The 24,400-nt window shown below is 48.9% G+C and overlaps 2 protein-coding genes across 12 annotated transcripts in view; one reads left to right on the top strand and one right to left on the bottom strand.

Annotated features, from left to right (window-relative positions):
• Window positions 1–4,948, top strand: part of CNOT1 (CCR4-NOT transcription complex subunit 1) — a 110,633-nt gene extending 105,685 nt beyond the window's left edge. For all 10 annotated transcript variants that reach the window (XM_054049017.1, XM_054049019.1, XM_054049013.1 and 7 more), the window contains 5 exons: window positions 85–234; window positions 1,512–1,692; window positions 2,678–2,810; window positions 3,066–3,200; window positions 3,904–4,948. In XM_054049017.1, the coding sequence (XP_053904992.1) occupies window positions 85–234; window positions 1,512–1,692; window positions 2,678–2,810; window positions 3,066–3,200; window positions 3,904–3,982 (678 nt within the window). In that variant the 3' untranslated portion in view covers window positions 3,983–4,948. The remainder of the gene's footprint in view (window positions 1–84; window positions 235–1,511; window positions 1,693–2,677; window positions 2,811–3,065; window positions 3,201–3,903) is intronic.
• Window positions 4,949–7,288: 2,340 nt separating this feature from the next.
• SETD6 (SET domain containing 6, protein lysine methyltransferase) lies at window positions 7,289–22,473 on the bottom strand. Of its 2 annotated transcripts, none has more exons than XM_054049020.1 (9): window positions 22,354–22,473; window positions 15,759–15,860; window positions 15,103–15,247; window positions 14,310–14,451; window positions 13,656–13,850; window positions 13,245–13,368; window positions 12,044–12,224; window positions 11,498–11,640; window positions 7,289–8,937 (listed from the first exon to the last, which is right to left on the bottom strand). In XM_054049020.1, the coding sequence occupies exons 1-9, from the start codon at window positions 22,378–22,380 to the stop codon at window positions 8,626–8,628; spliced, it is 1,371 nt and encodes a 456-aa protein (XP_053904995.1). In that variant the 5' UTR covers window positions 22,381–22,473; the 3' UTR covers window positions 7,289–8,625. The 2 variants fall into 2 exon arrangements, with proteins under 2 accessions (XP_053904995.1, XP_053904996.1); XM_054049021.1 differs by having other exon boundaries at window positions 15,759–15,857.
• Window positions 22,474–24,400: the final 1,927 nt, after the last annotated feature.

The following is a 24,400-nucleotide window of genomic DNA, read 5'->3' as shown; positions in this document are numbered from 1 at the left end:
CTTAGGAAGTCGTGCAACCATAATTTTTGGTTTTAAATAGCAGGAATTCGTTAAAGGATTACTAATGGAGTTTTTCTTTGGCAGGTGGACATGTTAAGTGAGATTAATATTGCACCACGAATACTCACCAACTTTACTGGAGTGATGCCACCTCAGTTCAAAAAAGATTTGGATTCCTATCTCAAAACTCGCTCGCCTGTCACTTTCCTGTCTGACTTGCGCAGCAATCTACAGGTTAGTGGATCCATCCCTGAAAACGTTTTTAGAGTCGGAGGCTGAAAACCATGTAGGAAGTGAGTTAATGTGACTCAACAGGTATAAAATACTGTGATGTAATGTTTGGCAGATGTGACGGGGATAAGAGCCTCCAAAAATGTTCTTTCCTGCTAGATACTCAGTGCGTTTCCCAATGCACTACAAATAGAAATCTTGGATAATTTAGTATCACCAAAGATGATGTGGTGTTTTGACAGCGGGAGTGTTAACTGCAGTGATTCTCAAGCAATGTAGCTTTGAGAAGAGTCCATCTTAGTCCTGTAGAAAAGTAGGATTTCACTTGCCATTCAGGGTACCATAAACTCCTCCTCCTGAAACTGCTTCAGTGCATAAATTGGCAAAAATTCCCCAGACAGTGTGTTCTGATGGTTTTCTCCTGCAGTGAGAGCCAGCTGGCTTAGGAGGTGTCCAGGCTGTCTTTTCAGCAGTTCTCAAATCGGCTTAGCGCTTTTAACCTTGACATCCTGTTCATTGCTTTCCATGTCAGTTAAGTATAGGGTGAGGGATAGCTCAGTGGCTTGAGTATTGGCCTGCTAAACCCAAGGTTGTGAGTTCAATCCTTGAGGGGGCTATTTAGGGATCAGGGGTAAAAATGTGTCTGGGGATTGGTCCTGCTTTGAGTAGGGGGTTGGACTAGATGACCTCCTGAGGTCCCTTCCAACCCTGATATTCTGTGACTCTTACCAGACTTTATTGAATTCACCTCAACTAATTGGTTTCTAAAACCGATTTAAACAAGTTCAAGTCAGAATTTGCTTTTGAGTCACTTGTTAATGGAAATTCCTTTATTTGTGTGATTATACATTCAGATTGGTACATGGGTTCATGCAATTTCAAATGTTACATGTAGACACAAACACTTCTGAAAAGGAGGCCATGGAAGCTAAAGCCCACTTCAGTGTATGTTAAATGTGAATTCAGTAACTGCAAAGCTTGACTTGCAACAGAGTTGGGTACTAAAAGTTGGATATTAAGACCTAGTTTAGGCTCTAATTTAATACAGAGGGTCTGTCTCGGGTCTCTCTCTCTCTTTAGTGTAGAGAGGTATTGGCAAGCACTATCTACAAAGTAAGAAACCCAAATTTCAGACTTTAGATTTCTAATTAGACATTGCTTTCTGCATAAAGCAGATATTTGAATGCTGAAAATCTCTCCAAATCATTCCCTTCACCCAGTCCCTAAGAACTCTGAAGGATTGTAAAAAGCTCACCTTTCTCTCGTGCTGTGCCCCCCAGGTATCCAATGAACCTGGCAATCGCTACAACATCCAGCTGATTAATGCACTGGTGCTCTACGTAGGCACTCAGGCTATTGCACATATTCACAACAAAGGCAGCACACCCTCGATGAGCACGATCACCCATTCAGCTCACATGGACATTTTCCAGAACTTGGCTGTGGATCTGGACACAGAAGGTAAGCAGAACTTCTCTGGATCACTTGTTTGCTTCTAGCCTGAAATGGTTCTTGAAACTTTCTTAGTTAAGAGAGCAGATTAGCTCTGGGTACTATGGCAAAAACTGAAATACCACTTAACTGCTAGTGGTTTTTTATTAAGCAACACTGCATTACAATAGAGTTCTGAATACACTAAAAATATTTTATTGGAACTAAACTTATCTGAAACACATTGACTATTCGCGAAGTATAAAAAGTTAATTTTGGAGTGAACTAGGTTTTGACTCTTAGAGAAATATTGATTCTCTCCTCTACTGGAGACTAATTTAATGTGCTGAGATCAGCTAGTCACCCTCCCACCCCCTTTACGCAGTATAATCCTTAAGTGCAATGAGCTTTGCTTCAGGATAGAGACAAGCGTCATGTTCTCTAGAGTCTGGAGTAATCGACACTAAAACTGGTATCTCTGTCCTGGGAGGATTTAATAAATAGCATCCATCCAAGATAAGTAGTAGAGGGTAAGATTGCAAAAGAGTTAGTTACACCTGCTTGGCTTGTGAAATATAAGAAGTGTTATAACCGGATAATACTTGGCATGTAACACTTCACTTTGAAACTCTCATCTTCCAAAGTGTGTTATGAATATTAATGTATTAGAAGAGTCTAAATTTGGTGTAGGAATGTTGCTTTGTCTGAGAATTTTGAATCCATACAATGAAAGAATCTTGTTCAGCCCTCCTGGGACAGCTGCAAACCTGAGGGGGAGTACTGCTTTGCAACAAATGTCATGAAGAGGAAGCCCAAATTCTTGGTACAAGAACTCCAGCTGGGATCAATGTTGTGAAGCACCCTAACTTTTTTTAGCTTTTTACTGAAGTTTCTTTAAACTGTGTAGTGCAGAACCATACATCTGAATCCTTTAGCAGTGCTAGGGTGCTTCCTTGTTCCACTATGTTGTGTAAGGGAAACTACTTCCTATTAAACACCTACTTTCTCTTTCCAGGTCGGTACCTCTTCTTGAATGCAATTGCCAATCAGCTGCGGTACCCAAACAGCCATACACACTATTTCAGTTGTACCATGCTTTACCTATTTGCAGAGGCCAATACTGAGGCTATCCAGGAACAGATCACGAGGTGAGGAGGGGCAGTTACATTCACAACCTTTATAGTTCAACTTTTCACTTTGCTTGAAATTAAATGACTGGGAGGCAGGTGTTATGCTGAGTTGTATAATGTTACGGTCTAGTGCTATAGAACAAGAACACCTAGTGCAATTTGATGCTGCTTGCAAGAGCAAATGTGTTCTCTTCACTGTGCTGTGTTGTAAATATCAGTGTCTTCTAGGAGATCTGTGGTGAGCCTTCCCTGTTTTGTTTTGTTTTTCTTCAGGGTACTGTTGGAACGACTGATTGTAAATAGACCTCACCCATGGGGTCTCCTCATTACCTTCATTGAGCTGATAAAAAATCCAGCGTTTAAATTCTGGAACCATGAGTTTGTTCACTGTGCTCCGGAAATTGAGAAGTGAGTAGATAACTTGGTTTTGTATGGTTTAATTAGAAACTCATGCTCACTTTGGTTTATTCAGTCACATAATGGAAATATTAGTGGTGATATTCCATTTCATACTAAGCTGACACAGCCCCATTGGATAAAGTAGGTGACAATAAATATTACTACTTTGGCCTTGTAAAATGCTTTACATGGATAGATATCTAAGTGCATCTATGAAGCAGGTGAAATAATTGCATTTTACAGATTATGGGGAATGAAGCACAATGTCGGAATATGCTGGCAGAAGTGAGCCTAGAACTTGTCCTACTCCTAGGACAGTTTACTGTCCACTTGACTGGTGCCTCTGTTTACATGTTTGATTGCATAACCCCATGATATCAAATGACATGGGAACATGCTATTTCCTAAATCTCTGATAAATGCTGTGTTCAGTAGTGGAGGGGGCTTTCTTTTTGAAATCTCAAATCAATGTATTCCTGTCTGAAAGCGCTATAAATCAAACTGGGAAAAGGACTATCCACTATGCCACAGCTTCCATGACTGCTACTTTAGAATAGCATCTCAAAATCCAGCTCGGTGCTAGGAGGATTGTGAGCTCTTGCAGTCCTATGTTTATAGGAAATCCCAGTGTTGAAGGTGTCTCAAAATGAAGATCTTTACTGAACTATATAGCTCTGTCCCTCAACTTTTTTGCTCTTCTGTCCATGTTTAGGTTGTTTCAGTCAGTTGCACAGTGCTGCATGGGGCAGAAGCAGGCACAGCAAGTGATGGAAGGCACTGGTGCCAGTTAGATGAACTGCATCTTGTATTGTAAGCGTGCCAGCCTGGAGGTCCCCTTCCCATCAAACTGACAGAAGAATCCTTAAAGCTCTTCCTGACCTTCCCAGCCCCTCGATTTGGGTACACACAACAAGCCTTTGGGTGAAAGTCTGTGTGGGCATGTTCCAAAGTTTAAAGCAAAATTTTGACTCTTGGCCAAAATTTAGAAGATGCTGTGAATATCATTTTGAACTAGTGTAAATACATGGAACCGAAACGTTTGTCTGGACTTCTTGGGTTTGTGCAAATTGTGTTAAAGGCAGGTGGATAACTGGTGCCTGTCCAGCTTGTAATAAAGGGGCAGCTGCTGATGCCAAGCACTTGTCTAGGGCAGACCTCCTTGTCCTGACATTCCCGGACTCCCAAAGAATATTGAAAAGCCAGTTTTAAATATTATGTAACTTATTTTTTTTTTCTTTGTGGATGGGGGACCTTTAAATCACTAAGTTGTTTAAAAAAAAAAAGTGGATGTGTTGGGATATGGGAATACTATGGAATGTGGGAGGGAGGGGTTGGGATTAAGGTCTAGTGTTGCTTCTCCCTCCTGCCCCCCAATCAACTGCTGACAGTGGGGGGAGGTAGCCTTCAGAGCCCACCTCCTTTCTGTTGGATAAGATAAACTTCAGGCCCTTTGGGAGAGGGTCAGCTGTTTTTAGTAGAGAGACCTGGCCTATAGCTTTTTTTTCTTCTTTTTTCCTGACACTTGTAAATTTTGGAAGGGGGGAGCTAAATCTAGAACTGTCCCCCTGTGGCCACACAGCATAAGTTTGTAAAAAGAACAAAGGACCAATACAGCCCATTTTGTAAGGATTTTGAATGTTTTGTAAATGTATTGGTCCATGTGTTGTATTTTGTAGCCTTTCTAGTTCTTGGGCTTTAGTTCTCCCACTTCTTGTATGTATGCATACTGTAGTTACACATTAAAGTCATGACATGCAGCAAGTGCAGCTCTGCTTATTCTCGGCAGTACCATTACACTGGGTTTTCAAAGTTCTATCGTACAATACTACCTGGGCCAGGCCCATTAGACACGTTTTGAACTTGAGCTCATGCTGAGAAAATTCAAGTAAACGTCATGTTTGGAACTCCAATCTCAAGGTAGAGGATGGTAGTGTAACACTAGTGAGGCTCTTTAGGTTAATCACAAATTCACATGCACAAATGATGCCATTAGCAGGTTGTCAGAGCATCCAAACATGAGCTTTGGCTATTTTCTTGGCTAGATTAGCCTCTGAGGAGAGGCTGTGTTAATATAGCATTATGGGAGAAGAGAGAAAGTGGATAAAGCAGTAAATTGTAGCCGTTGTCTTAATTCTTGGTGATCAAATGCATACAATTCCTGCATAAATCTCCTCGAAGGAATCTGATTTTATTAATGTGTAGCTGACTTTTAATTACTGACACTTAATAGGTTGGCTTTCATCCTTCAAGGTTCAGTTTGACAACTTCATGGCTCCAGATGCAGGGCCTGCATGCTTCAAAGGCAAATAATCTCAAATCCTAAAAGGTGCTAAGACTTGAAAGGCTTTCCCCCTTTTTATCTTTCTCATATATAAAAAATGGGAGAAAGCTCATGAAAGTTGCATGTTTGCTTGTCTCGTAGCAAAATTTACCTGCAAAGGTAAGATGCCCATTTATTCTTTAAAAATTATGGAAGACTGGACATGAACAGCAGCACCAGCCCTTCAAATGAATATTGATAAAGCTCTGTGGCCATTTCCCTGTTCTGAAAGGACCTTCATGTAAAAATGCCCACTTACCTTTAAAAACCTCCACTTGATAGCCTGCAAACAAGTACATGTTCACCTCAATGTTGTCTCCCTTGGCAACACACAGAAATAGAGCCAAGGATCCAACCATGGTGAACTCTGGCACCCAAACTGCCTCTGAACAGTGTTTTGTACAGCACCTCTCTACAATACTTCAAAGGCAGTTGGACAAAACCTAAGCAGTTCAGGCAGGCAGGCAGCCACTTGCACTGAACTCCAGCTGAATGTGATGAGGCCTTGCTCGTTAGTAGCAGGGATCCTAGTTTATGAAGAAAATCCCTTTTTCCATGATTAAAATGAAACCTGACAGCAGATCCCCTCCCACATTCTGTGTTCTCCATGGTAAATGAATTTCTAGGATACCTGGTTATTAGTTGCAGATACCAACAAAAAGCCTGGGTTCCCTTTTCCTTTCCTAGCTTGGTCTGCAGTAGGGTTTTGGATAACAGCACCTATGCTGCTGGTATCCACTAACTTAGTTATGCAGTTCAGCTGTAGCAGCCCCTATCAAGAACTGAACTAGATAGTCACTGAAGGGACAGGCCAGATGCCCTTCAGCAAAACGAATAGCAGCTGTTCTAGCCCATATGGTTTCTCTCAAGCAATGCCTCAAAAGGCTGGCAGCTTTAAGCAATTTTGTAGGAACAGGCTCCAAGCTGAATGAGGGAGAAGGACAGAGCCCACACCCCCAACTTCACTGCACCCAGGCCAAAGGCTGGCTTCCCTCTACTAGGCACATGTATTCAGGTCCTGCCATGCAGTGAATTCTAGCTGTGGGTGAAGGAAGCAGGCCACCTGTGGCTAGAGCCAGACCAATGCAACCATGGCTTAAGACCAGCACCACAAGCTACCTGCTAGCCACTAGCTGAGGTCAAAAGCAACAGTGTGCACACACCCTGTTACCAATTGTATAGGAGTATTTCAGGTCACTGAAGGTGAAAGAAAAGCTCACTGCCCCAAATCAACTGCTGCAACACTTTCAATTGGTGGGAGAAATGCAAACCTATCCTCCATCCCCTGCCTACTTAAAAGAGGCTGCTTCTACTGCAGTGGTGAATAAGGGGAAATCAAGGACCCTGTTGTCAACTGGATGAGTACAAGTGATGGACTAAAACAGGTCAGCAACCTCTGGCACACTGGGCCAATTTGTTTACCTGCTGTTTGCAGGTTTGGTTGATCACAACTCCCAGTGGCCATGCTTTGCTGATCCAGGCGAATGGGGGGTGGCACGAAGCGGCGCAGGCCGAGGGAGGTGCTGGTTGCCCTTCCCACAGCCCCCATTGGCCTGGAGCGGTGAACTGTGGCCCGTGGGAGCCATGATCAGCCAAACCTGCAGATGCAGCAGGTAAACAAACTGGCCTAGCCTGCGGGGGTGCTTACCTGGGTGAGCTGCGTGCCAGAGGTTGCCAATCCCTGGACTAAAAGGAAACCAGAAATACCCACTGAAAAGAAGTCTGCAGAAGATGCACGCAAAAGCTTTGGTAAGTAAATCTCACTGCAACTGATCTCTTCCTGTGACACTATCATACCTTTATTTTAGCAAGCAGCAAACTACAATTCCCCTCAGCCTGCAACACCAACAGAGCAGAGGCTAGGGAACAGCAAATAGAGTCCAGCTCAAACTGGTGTACAAATTCCTTTATGAAAGTACAGGGCATCATTGGGCCTGCACAGCCTTTAGCATTAATAGGCAAGGGAAAAAATCCATTTCACTAAGGAATCAGAGCCCTTTTAACTTAAGAAAACCCCATTGACAAAGAGCTGCACTATTTTTAGTCATTCAGAGAAAAAGATGTGGCCTAGTTATTTGCATTCCTAGAGATATGCCTACCTTAACCTAGGGAATTCCATGCTGTCTCTTCCTGAACAGGCTGTAGAATTGTAGGACCCTAAGATTCTGGAGCAATTCCTAAAGACAACTTGTGTTGCCAAGCCTCCCTTACCTACTGCATGGCAGAAATGGCACAGCACAAATCACTGATCTGCCTTCCTCCTTAGAGAGCAGCTAAGCAAAATAGCCACCACCACCCCAGAGGAATTCTTGCCATCTCAAAAGCGGGTAAAAACATCCTGTCACATACTGGCCAGAAAAGTGCATAAAAGCCTACGTTTGTCTAGTTGCACCCCCAAACACCTCAGGCTTTACCTACAGCAAAATTGAATAACTATGATGCTAGCTGATAGCTCTGTCTCAGGGCATGTTGCTTGACCATATGCAGAATGAAGTCTAAGGGAGAGAATTGAGCCAACTGTAGTAGATCTAGGGTTCTGAAACATACTACCTTTAGTCTGACACCTGGGAAAAAGTGTCCTGCAGCCCTACTCAGGCTTTGAACAAGTTACTAGCAGGACAGGGCTGCAGGCACAGTTGCTTACAGAGTTTGAAGGCAGTAAGCAGGCTGTTCTACTAATGGAAAACTCCCTGCTGACTAGAGGTGAGCATTTTCTTAGATGCTTGTAACAGTGAATGAGAACCACTTCAAGATGTCACCCTTGCAAGTATAAAATCAGTGTTCTATGACAATTAGTGGCTATGGGGTGGGCTACTGCCTCAATCAAAGTTAGCATGGCTAGACTGGGTTCTTGAACACGGGGAACCCTCCTGCATGTCACACTTAAAGCTGAAATTTAAGGAACAGACTTTTCCCTCCCCAGTAAGACAGGTATGTAATTTATAGAAAAGTCAAGAGGTAGATGAAAAGCCAATACAGAAATAACTGGGTCCAAGTCAACTCTCACCCACTGTTCTTCCTGAATAGAAGTGGCCACCCCATCCATCCCACCAGTGGGGGGGAGAGCGCAAGGTGTGCTTTATACAAGGGCTGCAATTCCCAGTTCAGCCTCTGCTAGCTTGTCAGCTCCAGCAATTGGTGCAAGATCCTCTTCTGCCCAAAGCGCACTTGCAAGGCCTGCTGCTCTCTTGGGCTTAGTTTGCCATAAGCCACCTTGTCATTGAGCAAGTCCTGCTCTGCTTTCAGGTCTGAGCTGTAAGACTCCAGCGTCAGCAGCGCACTGTCATGGAGAAGCTTCTTCCATGAGGCTTTGAGTCTGGGTATTGTCTCGTTAGACAAAGTAAAGCTCTCTTCATCCTCTGTGTCTTCTTCCCAGCCCTCGTGCTCTTTAAACTCTTTGAATTCCTCTGCAGCCATACACAGCACCTACAACCAACCACACGGATACCTAGTCATTATCTCGGTTGAGTAGAATCAAGGTCCCAATTTTCAGCTACTGAACACTAATTCGGGGGAGGGGGGGGGAAGGAGTCTCTACCGCAGCTAGCACAACACAATCCTCCTGGACTCCCACGGAGCTGCAGTGGGAATGGGCACCAAGGAGGTAGTGAATAACCCAGCCGCAGGCTATCAAATCAGCTAGTTGGTTTAGTGGGGGGTGTTTGGCCAAGACAAATGCTGAGCATGCTTTCTTCAGTACAGGATCTGATCTTCAGGGGCCTTAATTTCCCAGCAGTACTTAGTTTTATTGCAACACTGTCATAGTCCAGAGGGGGGAAGGCTGGTGTGTTTCTTAAAATTCCCTGTGCCTGGACCTTTAACATTTAATCTCTTATCAGATGAGAATCTGTTTTCATGTTAGTCAACTGTACTGTGAAAGCTTTAAAAAAGGAAGCAAATAAAACAGCTCAACATTTAAGATCCTGATTTTCAGGGGTCTGCTTCCTAGTTTCAGTGCTGCTAGTGCACAGCTGGGGAGTGAAGGGGCCTTTGGCAGAGTGTTAAATACTTCCCCCTTCCCAGCTAGCTTCAGGAGGGCTGTCACAAGCATAGACCCTCCAATACAGTAACACCTCACTTAACAGGGTAGTTCTGTTCCTGAAAAATGCAACTTTAAGCAAAACAATGTTAAGTGAATCCAATTTCCCCATAGGAATTAAGGTAAGGGGTGGGGGAAAGGGGGTTTAGGTTCCAGGGAAATTTTTTTTCACCAGCCAAAGAAACGATATATTATATAGATATATTCAGTATATGTTTTAAACAAACAATTTAATACTATTCACAGCTATGATGGTGAAGTTAGAGGGTGGGATATTTCCCAGGGAATGCCTTGCTGCTAAGTCAGTGGTTCTCAAACTTTTGTACTGGCGACCCCTTCCACATAGCAAGCCTCTGAGTGTGACCCCCCCTTATAAATTAAAAACCCTTTATTATCTATTTAACACCATTATAAATGCTGGAGGCAAAGCAGGGTTTGGGGTGGAGCTCATGATCCCCCATGTAATAACCCCCAGTTTGAGAACCCCTGTGCTAAATGATGAACTAGCACTCGGCTGAGCCCTCAAGGGTTAACACACTGTTGTTAATGTAGCCTCACACTCTACAAAGGCAGCAGGAATGGAGGGGAGGGGAGACAGCATAGCGGACAGAGATGCACACTGCCCCTTTAAGGAAGCTGACTCACTCTTAAATGCCTTGTCTTTTTAAGTGGATCAGGAAGTTGAGACAGCAGCTGCTGCCCCAGGCTCTCTCCATAGAGAGCAGGGTGGGGACACAGAAAGGGTAAGTGGAGTGTAGGAGCAGGGGGGAGGAGACACCCTGACATTAGCCCCCCCCCCCCCCCGCACAGCAAGCAGGAGGCTCGCAGGAGCAGCACATGGCAGTGCGGGGAGGGACAGCTGCAATTGATAGCCTGCTGGGTGCTGCTGCACAGGGAACTTAGGGGAGCAGGGAGCTGATAGGGGGGCTGCCAGTCCACGCTGGTTCCAAGCCCCCACCAGCTAGCTGCAACGGGCTGCTCTTCCTGCAAGCAGTGGACAAAGCCGACGTTCGAAGGGAGCATTGCACAACTTTAGACGAGCATGTGCCCTAATTGATCAGCAACTTAACATCGAAACAACGTTAACTGGGACGACTTTAAGTGAGGAGTTACTGTATTGATAGCCTGTGACTGCGTTCTCAGCTTCCTGGACAGTTTCTCCCTGCTACAAAATGGAGCTCTCAGCCACCCTGAAGGTTACATTCCAAATGGATGTTGAAAGACAGCATGGCATTAACAATACAATTAAATGCCACCTGGACACATCCCCTAATGTCACAGTGCTTCTCCCTTTTTTTTTTTTTTTTTTTTTTTTTTAAATTATTAAGGGAGATATCGCATCTCCTAGAACTGGAAGGGACCTTGAAAGGTCATCAAGTCCAGCCCCCTGCCTTCACTAGCAGTACCAAATACTGATTTTGCCCTAGATTCCCTAAGTGGCCCCCACAAGGATTGAACTCACAACCCTGGGTTTAGCAGGCCAATGCTCAAACCACTGAGCTATCCCTCTGTTGAAGAGGATCAGAGCACAGAGACTCAACTACCCTAGAAAGCTCACACATCTCCTTCACGCTAGACTCTAACTTGACCTCCATATAATCCCAGAGCACCAGACTCCATCTGTGCAAGTGGACCCTTTCCAGAAGCGATCATGCTCCTCCCAGTTCTGAGTAAAGCTATAATCACAGGAAGGCAAAATTTCCCCATCCCCATTATTCTTACAGCAAAAAATCCCTGTAACAGGTCAACATACAGTATTTATAAACTCTTCCAGAGCACCTCCATTCTCTTGAGGCAGAGATTCTACCCGTAACCCCACACTGAAGGTACAACAGCACAAGTCAGCCAAGCCTTAGGAGAACAAGACTCCATGGGGCAGGATCAGTGCAGCCATCAGACATCTTTGTCATCTAGCGCTGAAATCCCTTCCACCGGAGCACCACGCACCTTCAATGTCATGGACAGCTCTTCCTCTGTCAACACTTCCTCCCAGCCAATCACAAAGGCTCCTTCTTCCCCCACCATCTCCAGCTGGCAAAGGAAATCCCACTGCTCAGAGACCAGCTGCCGCTCCGCTTCAGTGCTGGCACCTGGTTGAGGACGACAGGAGAGACAAGTCAACCACGCCCACTACACACTGGGGGGGGGACGGGGGGGGGGGGGGGGGGGACAAAACTCTGTAGAGCGAGACACAGGCCAAGACTTTCAAAAGCCACTAGCGAATTTTTCCCCCAACGTGCAATGCCTTAGAGGCCTGATTGCCAGGAAGTGCTGAGCACTTAAAACCCAGAGGCAAACAGCAGTTTCAGGGACTGTTTCTAAAGCAGAGGCAGATGTTGATTGTGGCTGCCTTGAAGCCAAATGTGGGTGCCCCACGATGAGTTGGCTACTACACGCTTTGTTTAAAGGGCTGCAGATACGGCCCATAGTCTCCATCTACCAGAGTCATTTAGAATTAAGTTACCCTCCCTCCAAATGCTACAAGCCACTCACCCTGCAGGGCAGCCCTGCGCACCGTCACCATCTGGATGTCGGCAGTGTCGTCCGTGTTGCCGGGGTACGGCTCAGCAAAGCCGTACATGTGCATGAGTTGCCAGTTGGCCATCTGGCCGTAGGTATTGAAGATCTCGTGGCCTTTGCTGATGGGCTGCGTGGTGACCATTTTCAAACACTCCTGTAGGCAGAGGGACGGAACGGGCACGCAGGTGAAGGCAGCGTCACGATACTCCGAGTAAGAGACTCCGTCCTTATGGGGAAAGCGTGGCCAAGTTCCCCCTGCCACGACTGCAAGGGAACCACGCCTTGCTGGCTCCCCACACCGGGAGGAGAGAAAGTGATTCTGGGACACACCAGGAAATCCTATTGCCTGGCAAACCCAGGCGGGTTTCTCTGTGTCCCATCCAATACCTTGTGCAATAGGCTGACCTGGGGGAGTCAGTCAGTCCCTGGCAAACTCAGAGGTGAGTGTAACATTAGCTGCTACCTCTCAGTCTCCAGTCCTGCTCCTGTCACATACGAGTACCTTGGTGGCCCACCAAGCCCTTTCCCCGCCCCGAGTCGCTGGGGTGGGAGCGTTGGCATTGCCATTGCCCGTGCTCGTTCTATGGCAAACAAGGACATCAGGCTTCAAAGAGGGCAAACCAGGCCAGCATCATTCCTTCCAGGAAAACCTACCTCCCAGTGCTCAGGCCCTCGGCATGTCCTAGAGCCAAGCCCCCATCTCCCAACGTGGAGGCACCAACGCCCCCCCTCGCAATCAGATTGGCAAAGGCGCACCCTGCTGCCCCTGCAGAACCCCCCTGGGCTTCACACGGGCAGATCTGGTCCTTGCATTGGGGGCCAGGAGCGTGGAATCCCCTAGGGCTACTGTAGCCGAGCGTTACCTCCGCCAAGCAGGAGCAATCCAGGCCGCCAGTCCTGGAGCTCAGTCCCGGGTAAGAGGTGAGGTGCTGTGGGCTGTGGCAGGCCGGGCAGCAGACTGGATGATTTAACAACCCCCCACCTGGCTCTGGAATCAATGAGTCTCAATGGAGAGCCAGGGCTGGGCTTCTCCTCCAGCACCCCATCGAAGGCCAGAGGGGAACCACACCGTGGCTGGTCATGATCAGATAGAACCAGCTGGACGAGTAACGAGTCATGGCCAATGCCTAGGGATACATACACTCTCCATTCCCGCGGCTCCCCACCTACTCACCAGGGAATATTCCAGGTTGGCATTGTGATTGGCCACGTGATTCAAAATGTCAGCCATGGGCACCATCACGGGCGGGTTGGGCTCCTTCTCATCCTCGTCTTCCTCATCCAGGGGCTCCTGGAAGCTATTTGGGAGGAGAGGTGAGGACAAGCCGATTCCCAGCCTTGCGAAATGAAGCCGTGGCCCTTAGCCCACCCTGGGCCCGTGACTGCCAGGGGCGGGCTGGCTACCTCGGAGGGCACAGAGAAATGTACGCAGTGTGCCCAGGTGGTGGCAGCGCCAGAGCCACCTCCTGCCAGGAGAAGCCTGGTGAGCTGCAATCTAGCCCTCACGTCTGACTCCCCAAAGAGATTCCTTCAGCCCCTCTGGATTCAGAGACGTCTGCTGCGGAACGGCACCTCCCCATCTCACCTGTAGGCCATGACGAACGCCACCAGCCTCCGGTACAGCTCCGGCGTGTGCAGCTTGGGGTCAAAGAGGTCCAGGTGGGACTCCATGAAGGGCAGGATGATGGAGGTGTACTCCAGCTGGATGTTGGCCAGGTCTTTGTCCACCGCTTCGAGGATGCCAGTGCCTTGTAGGAGCCTCACCCTCTCTTCTTCAGGCCTGTATCAAGGGGCAGGCGTGGCAGAGACGATCCCCACCACCACCCAGGAAGGGATTGAATTAATGTAGTTACCCCTGAGTCAAGTCTCCTAAATCCTCAATGGCCTTCCACTCCACTGCTGTCTGCAGCTAGTTAGCCCAGACCCCAAGTTCAACCCACCGTAAACCCTGGCTAGCATTTAGGATGGGCAGCCTCCTAGGCTGCTAACATATCTAACCGAACCAAGCGACATCCATGCCTAGCCCCAGTGCTGCTGACCCTTGGGGAAACAGCCAGAGAGGGCAGGAGGCACATAGCCAGGAACAGAACTGAGGCCAGACCAGGGCTTTATCCCCGGGAGCTCATCGACTCCCAAGAGCCAGCACCCCAGTGGCAGGAGGGACCCAATGCCCAGGACCGAGTCTCGCGCAGGCGGCTGGATTTCTGCAGCCTGACGCTAGCGTGTGGTATAATCTTACCAGAACATGGGGTGATCCAAGCTGCTGAAGTCAGGCCAGAGCGAGAAATAGGGACGCCAGTGGGAGTTGCTGGCCGTGTATTCATGCAGCAAAGACAGAAGGAGAGGCACCCAGCCAGACTGACTCTCCAGCGACGCTTGGTCTAGGGAGCCAGACACAGAGGAGAGAGGAAGGAGAGGAGGGGAGGAACATGCTGAGATCCCAGGTCCTATTATTCCTTCACCGAGAGCCAGTGCCTTTGGCTGTTAAGGACCAAAATCACTGCACTGCTCCAGGCTCCCCGGCAGAAGGGGTGGGGTTGAGTTGGGGACTCCAGACTTGCGACTCCCAGGATGGTGGGGAGACAGGAGTGTGGGGGTGGCTCTTCCACCAACAATCCCTTACTCCACTTGTTCATTAGAAGCTCTGCAAACCACTGCCCTCTCCAGCTCAGACAACTCCCCCTCCCCATGAGATTCCCCCCAGGCTACAGGTTGTCTGAAGAAGACGAGAGCACGTTGACGATTGACTAAGGTCCCATTTGCTGCCCCTGAAATTCTCTAGACTCCTGCATATTAATCATTGGCGCGACCATAACATTTTATCCGATCTCCCTTTTTCCTGCCTCGACTGGAAGAGAAAATGGGGGCCAACATGGTGACAGAGCAGCCAAGGGAACAGGAGAAATCAGGAGAATCAAAGAGAACCAGGTTAGAAAAACTCCCGACTTCCAAGAACTTTGTTCCAACGTGGCAGCCAGTTGAAGTCAGCTGCAGGGCTCCTTAGCACTGCGCCCTGTGTCCTGCTCTCGTACCTTTTTCCAAGAGGGACCGGATGGAGGTGGTGTGCTGGGACAGGAGCGCGGCTCTTGGAATGGTGAAGAGGACTTCTCCGATCTGGAGGTCCTCTCTGGCCAACAGGCCGTAGTCTGACACCGTGCCCTCTTTGCTCACGCAGACCTAGGAGAGAGGTGCCTGTCAGGGCCTGTGGGGACCCCAGTGAAAACCTGCCTCTGATGGGACAGCCGTGAAGGGTTGCAAGGGAAATGAAGCCAAGAGGACAGGAGAATAAATCCAAGCAGCATCCATGGAAGCCCAGACAGCTAGACTCATCCCTCATGGAGGGATTTCCTGCCAATGTCAACAGGAGGTTGGTTTTTAAATAACAAACCTATAGCCAATCCGACGGCTGCACCCTTGCACTAGTGCACGTGCGAAGTAACTGGAGATCACCACCTCGTAAGCCCTCACACTCAGCCTCGCTGCTTCCCTGCCCACCCCTCCAACCCCTCCCCCGAGATCGTCCACGGATGAGTGATCACCCTGCCCTTGGGAAGCCAGCCTTGCCCTATCAGCCCGATGGGTTGCAGATACCCATACGCCACACTCAGCCTGAGACCTCTGAACACTGGGACTCACACCTGGGTGAGGGTCACTCGATACCCGGCTTCCATCATCCGGATCCTCCTACCTTTGGGCTGAGCTCCAACCCGACCTTCTCACACCAATCCAGGAAGCCAGAAAGGGCATCAGCTCTGCCATCCTCCGCAGGGCTGCCCCCTGCAGCCACCTGCTAACAGAAATAGGGGGCAAGCTTAGGGAACAAGGACAGCTCACACACTAGAGAGATCTCATGGTAGAGGACGGAGGGTAACCCTGGAGGCCTCGCTGAATTCCAGCTTAGGTAAATTACACCACAGAGGGAAGCACTAGGCTCCAGTGGACGGAACCACTGATCAGACGTTAGGAGACCTGGGTGCTAGTTCCAGCAAAGCCAGGCTCAGTCTGGCATTGGGCAAATCATTTCATTTCGCCTGGGCCTCAGTTTCTCCACCTCAAACGGCTGCCTACCCATCTTTGTAAACTGCTCTGAAGTCTATGGATGGACAGAGTATTACTACTAGCTCTCCCAATAGCTTCAATTGGATACCCTAGTTCCTTCACTTCCTGTCTTAAACGGCTGCAGTTCAAGGTTACACATCGGTTGTGTTTCTGGACAGAGATGGCCGCATTCCTGCGGTGAGTGAAGTGCTTTGGGATGAAAGGGGATATTTATGTATGCGAGATCATCATCAGAAGACAGGCCAGTCATGCTTCTCTCTCCCAACATAGAATCATAGAATCATAGAATATCAGAGTTGGAAGGGACCTCAAGAGGTCATCTAGTCCAACCCCCTGCTCAAAGCAGGACCAATTCCCAGCTAAATCATCCCAGCCAGGGCTTTGTCAAGCCGGGCCTTAAAAACCTCCAAGGAAGGAGACTCCACCACCTCCCTAGGTAACGCATTCCAGTGTTTCACCACCCTCCTAGTGAAATAGTTTTTCCTGATATCCAACCTGGACCTTGCTGCAGTGAAGAAAGGAAGAATGACAGAAGACAACTGTTCTCTGCCGTGACCAGAAGATTTGAACTGGAAGGTAAAAGATCTCAGAACCGTTTACAACAGGTTTAGTCACTTCTTCGGGTAGGTCGTCCATTCTGTGGCATGTGCACAGGCAGAAGATTATTTGCCATTGCTCTTAGATTCAACAGGATCTAGCATTCTTCCAAACTGTAATAGTTACTGTTACCCTCACCTGACATGGCAGCTCCCCCCGCCACTGGTGAGTCTGTGCCCCAAAGGGAATAAAAACCCATCTCCCTCCCATGTACTGTTGGTTGAATTGTCTGCCTGGTCAGACCAAGCCAGCCAGACCATGGAGATTAAGTCCATTAATGGCTATTAGCCAGGATGGGTAAGGAATGGTGTCCCTAGCCCCTGTTTATCAGAGGGTGGAGATGGATGGCAGGAAAGAGATCATTTGAGCATTATCTGTTAGATTCACTCTCTCTGGGGCACCTGGCATTGGCCACTGTCGGCAGACAGGATACTGGGCTAGGTGGACCTTTGGTCTGACCCAGTCTGGCCGTTCTTATGTTCTAAGCTTACATTAGAGGAAAATGGCAAAAATTACCAAAGTATAATTGAAAGATAGCATTTGAAACTGGATTGTTAATGAAAAAGTGAGCCAAGTAGCAGGGAAAACACAACGATCTGGGATTTCCCCTCCCCGATCAAAATACAGAGCTCCATTTGCAAGGATTTGGGGGGCCATTATTGTCAGTCACAATCACTCGGCTAGCCCGTGCAGGTGTCTAATCCTTCGCTAATCCCAAATGTTTCAAATTGCAGGGTGATCATTCCAGTCCAAAAGTTCGTTCTAGAAGAGTGTGACAAAGGGCCTGTCTACACTACTGCTTACGTCAATGTCACTTGCATTCCACACCCCTGAGCGACGTAAGTTCCATCGCCGTAAGCGGTAGTGTAGACAAGCTCAAAAGCGTCACTTACCCAATGAGGGAGCAGAAACAAGACTGCACGGCCATTCATACAACAGCCAATGGTCAAAGTGGGCGGTCTGCAAACAACCCATAGGGTAAAAATTCCGTAACAAGTATTAGACAAATAGATTTGCAGAAATCAGGGCTGGTTCGTGACTAAGCTGCTAATTAACGGGAGCTACTTTCCTAGTGAAAATTATTTAAAACCGTTTGACTAGCTCCAATGAAAAGATTCCACCTAAAACCTGTATTTGCTCCCTCTAGAGTCAAGTTGCTTTGTTCAGGTGTTTTTCTGACTTGTTATTCCTGCATATTTGTTGCTAACGTGAGCAAGGTGAAAAGGTTGGGCTGATTTCATTTTCAGATTTTAATCTTCGTAAGACCAGCCAGACTGGGTCAGACCAATGGATCAGCTAGCCCAGTATCCTGTCTTTCGACAGCGGCAATGCCAGGTGCTTCCGAGGGAATGAACAGAACAGGGCAATTACACTGGTCTACAATTTTTGAGAAGTCGTCTGCTTCAGAGATAAAATGTGCTATTACGTATTTTGATGTGCTGAATTCAAATATGACAATTAAAACAACTGATTGGCTACTGTTTCTAAGATATTTAAGTTTTTACATTTTATGTCTATGTATATTGTGTAGATAGTAGAGTTTTAATCATAAATTGTAAACCTAGGTCTTTTCATGTGTTTATGGTTGCTTTCCATGATAATATTTCACCTGTCCTGTTTATGTAACACTTTAAAAATCAGCAAAAGGGTTATCTAAATAAAATTTATTATGGAACAAAAGGCAAAACACTATTATGTACATAGTTTAGTCCTATTCAGTGTCTACTTGGCACTTCTTGGCTTGTCTCTTGTATTCATTAAATGGAGCATCTCTTGTCACTGTCCAGCAATAGTCTGCAAGCATTGATGGGCTCCATTTGCCCTGATAGCGTTTCTCCATTGTTGCAATGTCCTGGTGAAATCGCTCGCCGTGCTCGTCGCTCACTGCTCCGCAGTTCGGTGGAAAAAAATCTAGATGAGAGGCAAAAAATTTATCTTTAGTGACATGTTGCAACCAAGGCTTTTGTATGCCTTGAGGAGGTTTTCCACCAACAACCTGTAGTTGTCTGCCTTGTTGTTTCCGAGAAAATTTATTGCCACTAACTGGAAGGCTTTCCATGCCGTCTTTTCCTTGCCACGCAGTGCATGGTCAAATGCATCATCTCGAAGAAGTTCACGAAGCTGAGGACCAACAAAGACACCTTCCTTTACCTTAGCTTCACTTAACCTTGGAAATTTTCCACGGAGGTACTTGAAAGCTGCTTGTGTTTTGTCAATGGCCTTGACAAAGTTCTTCATCAGACCCAGCTTGATGTGTAAGGGTGGTAACAAAATCTTCCTTGATTCAACAAGTGGTGGATGCTGAACACTTTTCCTCCCAGGCTCCAATGACTGTTGGAGTGGCCAATCTTTCTTGATGTAGTGGGAATCTCTTGCACGACTATCCCATTTGCAGAGAAAACAGCAGTACTTTATCCGAAGAAGTGAGGTTTTTACTCACGAAAGCTTATGCCCAAATAAATCTGTTAGTCTTTAAGGTGCCACCAGACTCTTTGTTGTTTTAGCAGTACTTTGTGTATCCGGTCTGCAGACCAAGCAAGAGAGCAACAACCTTCAAATCGCCACAAAGCTGCCACTGATGTTGGTCATAGTTTATGCACCTCAAAAGATGTTTCATGTTGTCATAGGTTTCCTTCATATGAACTGCATGACCAACTGGAATTGATGGCAAAACATTGCCATTATGCAGTAAAACAGCTTTAAGACTCGTCTTCGATGAATCAATGAACAGTCTCCACTCATCTGGATCGTGAACAATGTTGAAGGCTGCCATCACACCATCGATGTTGTTGCAGGCTACAAGATCACCTTCCATGAAGAAGAATGGGACAAGATCCTTTTGACGGTCACGGAACATGGAAACCCTAACATCACCTGCCAGGAGATTCCACTGCTGTAGTCTGGAGCCCAACAGCTCTACCTTACTCTTGGGTAGTTCCAAATCCCTGACAAGGTCATACAGTTCACCTTGTGTTATGAGGTGTGGTTCAGAGGAGGAGGATGGGAGAAAATGTGGGTCCTGTGACATTGATGGTTCAGGACCAGAAGTTTCATCCTCTTCCTCGTCTGACTCAAGTGAGAATGATTCTGGTGCATCAGGAACCAGCAGTCCTTCTCCGTGAGGTACTGGGCGTATAGCTGATGGAATGTTTGGATAATGCACAGTCCACTTTCTTCTTTGACACACCTTTCCCAACTGGAGGCACCATGCAGAAGTAACAATTGCTGGTATGATCTGTTGGCTCTCTCCAAATAATTGGCACTGCAAAAGGCATAGATTTCCTTTTCCTGTTCAACCACTGGCGAAGATTTGTTGCACAAGTGTTGCAGCATATGTGTGGGGCCCGCCTCTTGTCCTGATCTCCAATTTTGCAGCCAAAATAAAGGTGATAGGCTTTCTTAACCATAGTGGTTATACTGCGCTTTTGTGATGCAAAAGTCACTTCACCACAAACATAGCAGAAGTTATCTGCACTGTTCACACAAGTACGAGGCATCTCTGCTCACTTTGGCTAAATAGAAAGGTGTCCCTTTGCAGAATCAAACACTGACAAATAAGAGAGCACGACACTGTATGATTTCTAGAGCTGATATAGGGCAATTTGTTCAGCAGAGTGATGTAAGCTTTGTTATGATTGCATCATCCATGACTTCTAGGAATAACATGATGCAATTCATATCATGTATGACGCAATACCAGCTTCAGATTGCATCATTCATTGTTTTGCCTAAAAAGCAAATACTGTCCAAACCCAGTCATAGATTTATTCATAGATCCAGTCAAAGATGTATTTTAGTCATTTCTGGTTTAAATTGAGATCCCTTCCCTTTATAACTCACTTATCCTCCACCATTCCCAAGTCAAGGGTAGTATATACTGACCCAATAGCATATCTTGAAAACTAGAGCCAATCAACAATTTTAAGCATCATTTTCATTCTCAGTGACCCAGAATTAGTAAAGTTTGACTACATTTATTTCAGAAGCATTTTAGCTGTAGAGCAGTGTAATTAGATAAGTTTAAGGAGGACAGGTCCAGCAATGGCTATTGGCCAAGATGATCAGGGGGACAACCCCGTGTTAGAATCATAGAATATCAGGGTTGGAAGGGACCTCAAGAGGTCATCTAGTCCCACCCCCTGCTCAAAGCAGGACCAATCCCCAGCTAAATCATCCCAGCCAGGGCTTGTCAAGCCCAACCTTAAAAACCTCTAAGGATGGAGATTCCACCACCTCCCTAGGTAACTCATTCCAGTGCTTCACCACCCTCCTAGTGAAAAAGTTTTTCCTAATATACTGTTCTACAGCCAAAATGCTTCTGAAATAAATGTAGTCAAACTTAACTAATTCTGGGTCACTGAGAACGAAAATGATGCTTAAAATTGTTGATTGGCTCTAGTTTTCAAGATATGCTATTGGGTCAGTATTTGGGAATGGTGGAGGCTAAGTGAGTTATAAAGGGAAGGGATCTCAATTTAAACCAGAAATGACTAAAACACATCTTTGACTGGATCTATAAATAAATCTATGACTGGGTTTGGTCAGTACTTGCTTTTTAGGCAAAACAATGAATGATGCAATCTGAAGCTCGCTGCTCTCCCCCGGCGCTCCGGCCAGTCGGGGAGAGCGGGGTCCCAGCCGGGCTCGCCGCCGGGGAGAGCGGAGAGCCCCGGCTGGGGCTCGGCGCTCTGGCCGCTGGGGAGAGCGGAGAGCCCCGGCTGGGGCTCTCCACCCTCCTCCCGGCGCTCTAGCCAGTTGGGGATTGCGGGCCCGTGGCCGGGCTCGGCACCCTCCCCTGCCGCACTGGGGGGTGGGGCGGCGGGTGGCTTTTTTGCCTAGGGCAGCAAAAAAGCCAGAGCCTGCCCTGTTTCCAACACTGAATTCCATCTGCCATTTCCTTGCCCAGTCACCCAGTTCTGCGAGATCCCTTTGTATCTATTCTCAGTCTGCTTTGGACTTAACTATCTTGAGTAATTTAGTAGCATTTGCAAACTTTGCCACCTCACTGCCCACCACCCATCTCAGATCTTAAAGTCAGACTTTAACCCACTTGAAGAACGTTTTAATTGAAGTAGATTTTAAGTTAATAAATACAGGGGCTGACTCTTCGCTCTCACCCGTAGCCCTGATAACAGTGACCAGCTGTTGGGCTAGTAAGTGTCACTATAAAGCTTGAGAGGACAAGGTCCCCTACCCCAGTCAGAACCCGTTTCTGATAGGGATGGATTCAAATACCCGGGGGGGAGGAGAGGTATTTCCCCAGCCAGGCTCACACCAGGCTGCAGCTGAGTCCGCAGCTCCCTCCTCGGCCCTGCCCAGGCGAGCCTGGGAGATCCGCTTCTTCCTCACCCCGGTGTAAACGCGTCTCACTCCGGCAGTGGCCCCAGCCCGAGCCGAGCCCTGGGAGGAGCATGTGGGGCAGGCACCCGCCCCTTTCACCGCTACCTGGGGAACCGGGACCGCCCCGCCCCCGGGGCTTTTCCTTCAGCAGGAGTCCCCGGCATCTCTCGGGGGGGGGGTCCTCCCCCTGCCCCACAGCTCGCTCCCCCCCCGTGCTGGAGCCGCCCATGGGGGGGCAGGGTCCCGAGCCCCCAGAGGCGTCGCCGCCCGCTCCCCCGGCCCGCTACCTTGGGCCTCTTCGCCGCCGTCGCCATGCCCGGCCTGGGGGGTGGGACAGAGCCGCGTCCGCAGCGCAGAAAACAGGCGGCGGTCGCCGCTTCCACGTGGTTCCCCAGCACCCGGAGCCGCCTTCCGGGCTGGGGCAGGCCACGCCCCCTTCGCGTACGGGGGCCGAGATGGGCCTACAGCTGCAGGGCTCCCCCCGCCCGCCTGCCCTAGGGGCTGCATGGGGACGAGAGGGCGGGGCTGCCCATGACCCAGCAGGGGGCTGGGTGTGTGGCCAGGGCTGGAGGCGGGGGCCAGGAGGGGGGGCTGGGAGAATGGGGCCAGGATCACCCCCCCCCACTGAAATGGGGCTAGGGTTACCATAGTTCAGCAAGCAAAAAAGAGGACGGGAAGAGCCCCGCCCCTGTCCTGTCCTAGCCACGCCCCTGCCCCTCCCACTTCCGCCCCCCTCAGAACTCCCAACCCTCCCCCCGTTCCTTGTCCCCTGACTGCCCCCTCCTGGGACCCCTGCCCCTAACTGCCCCCAGGACTCCATCCCCTCCCTAAGCCTCCCTGCCTCTTGTCCCCTGATTGCCCCCTCCTGAGACCCTCCCCCCATCCTAACTGGCCCTCTAGGACCCTACCCCCTACCTGTACCTGACTGCCCCAACCCTTATCCACACCCCCACCCCCAGACAGACCCCTGGGACTCCCACGCCCCATCCAACCACTCCCCACCTCCTGACAGCCCCCCCCAAACTCCTGACCCATCTAAACCCCTCTGCTCCCTGTCCCCTGACTGCTCCGATCCCTCTCCCCACCCCTGCCCCCTGACAGCCCCACCCCCAGAACTCCCAAACACCCCCCCTCGCTCCTTGTCCCCTGACTGCCCCGTCCTGGGACCCCTGCTCCTAACTGCCCTCCAGAACCCCACCCCCTACCTAAGCCTCCCTGTTCCTTAACCCCTAACTGCCCCCTCCTAAGACCCCCCCACCCTAACTGCCCCCCAGGACCCTACCTCCTACCTGTACCCTAACTGCCCAAAACCTTATCCACCCCCCAAGAAAGCCCCCCCCCGAACTCCAGACCCCCCCCCGTCTCTTGACTGCCCCCTCCAGAACCTCCCTGCCCCTTCTCTGACCCTCTGGCCCCCTTGTTGGTGGCCTTCACCTAACGTCTCTGTGAACTTGCTCAGGAACGGCCGGAGCCGCCCGTCCCGGCACGCTGGGGAGCAGGGGAGGAGGTGCGGGGGAGGAGCTCCAGACTGCCGGAGGCGATCTGTGCATGCAGGGAGGGAGGGAGGGAAGGAGTGATCTCTGCTGCAGGGGAAGCGGAGGAGGGGCTCTCTCTGGCTGTCGGAGCCCCATGCAAGTGGCACCATCCGGCCGGCTGCTCTGTCAGCCATGTGCGCTCTGCGTGGGGGAATTCCGGACATTTACAAATTCCCCCCAGACGCTATTTTTAGCTCAAAATGCCGGACATGTCCGGGGGAATCCGGACGAATGGTAACCCTAAGTGGGGCCTCCCCTGGGGGTCAGCAGCAGCCAGAGGCAGCCCCAGGCCCTGGGGTCATTCCGGCGGGACAAACCTTCCAGTGTTGGGATCTGTGGGGTCCATGCGCAGGCCGTGGGGCCTTGGCGCGTAGGGCTCCCATGGGAGGCTCTCCCAAAACAAAGGGCACACAGTGCTTTGGGAATGCAGCGGGGGGGGGGGGGATTGGGGGGAGTGGGGAGAAGAGATGCCCAATGGAGCCTGTTTCCCAGAGAGCAGGTGTTCAAGGCGGTCCAACCGCTGGTCCCATTGGAAACACTTGGCCTCAGTGTTCTGGTTTCAGAAGTTTCCAGTTGCATTAAAATTCAAACCCTTTGCTGCTGCTATTTGCAGTAAGAAGTGGGTGAAGTGAGCTAAATCTGTTCTCAGAGGGGGTGGTTACGAGAGCAGCCCAGCCAGCAGGGGAATGCCTAGTGTGTGACTCCTACCAGAGCATGTCAGGAGTGAGGGGTCTATTTTGGGACTGGCCCTGTTCAATATCTTCATCAACGACTTAGATATTGGCATAGAAAGTACGTT

The sequence above is a fragment of the Malaclemys terrapin genome, chromosome 14, assembly GCF_027887155.1.
Source record: "Malaclemys terrapin pileata isolate rMalTer1 chromosome 14, rMalTer1.hap1, whole genome shotgun sequence".
Classification (NCBI taxonomy): Eukaryota; Metazoa; Chordata; order Testudines; family Emydidae; genus Malaclemys; species Malaclemys terrapin.
This window is presented reverse-complemented; position numbering and strand designations above follow the sequence as displayed.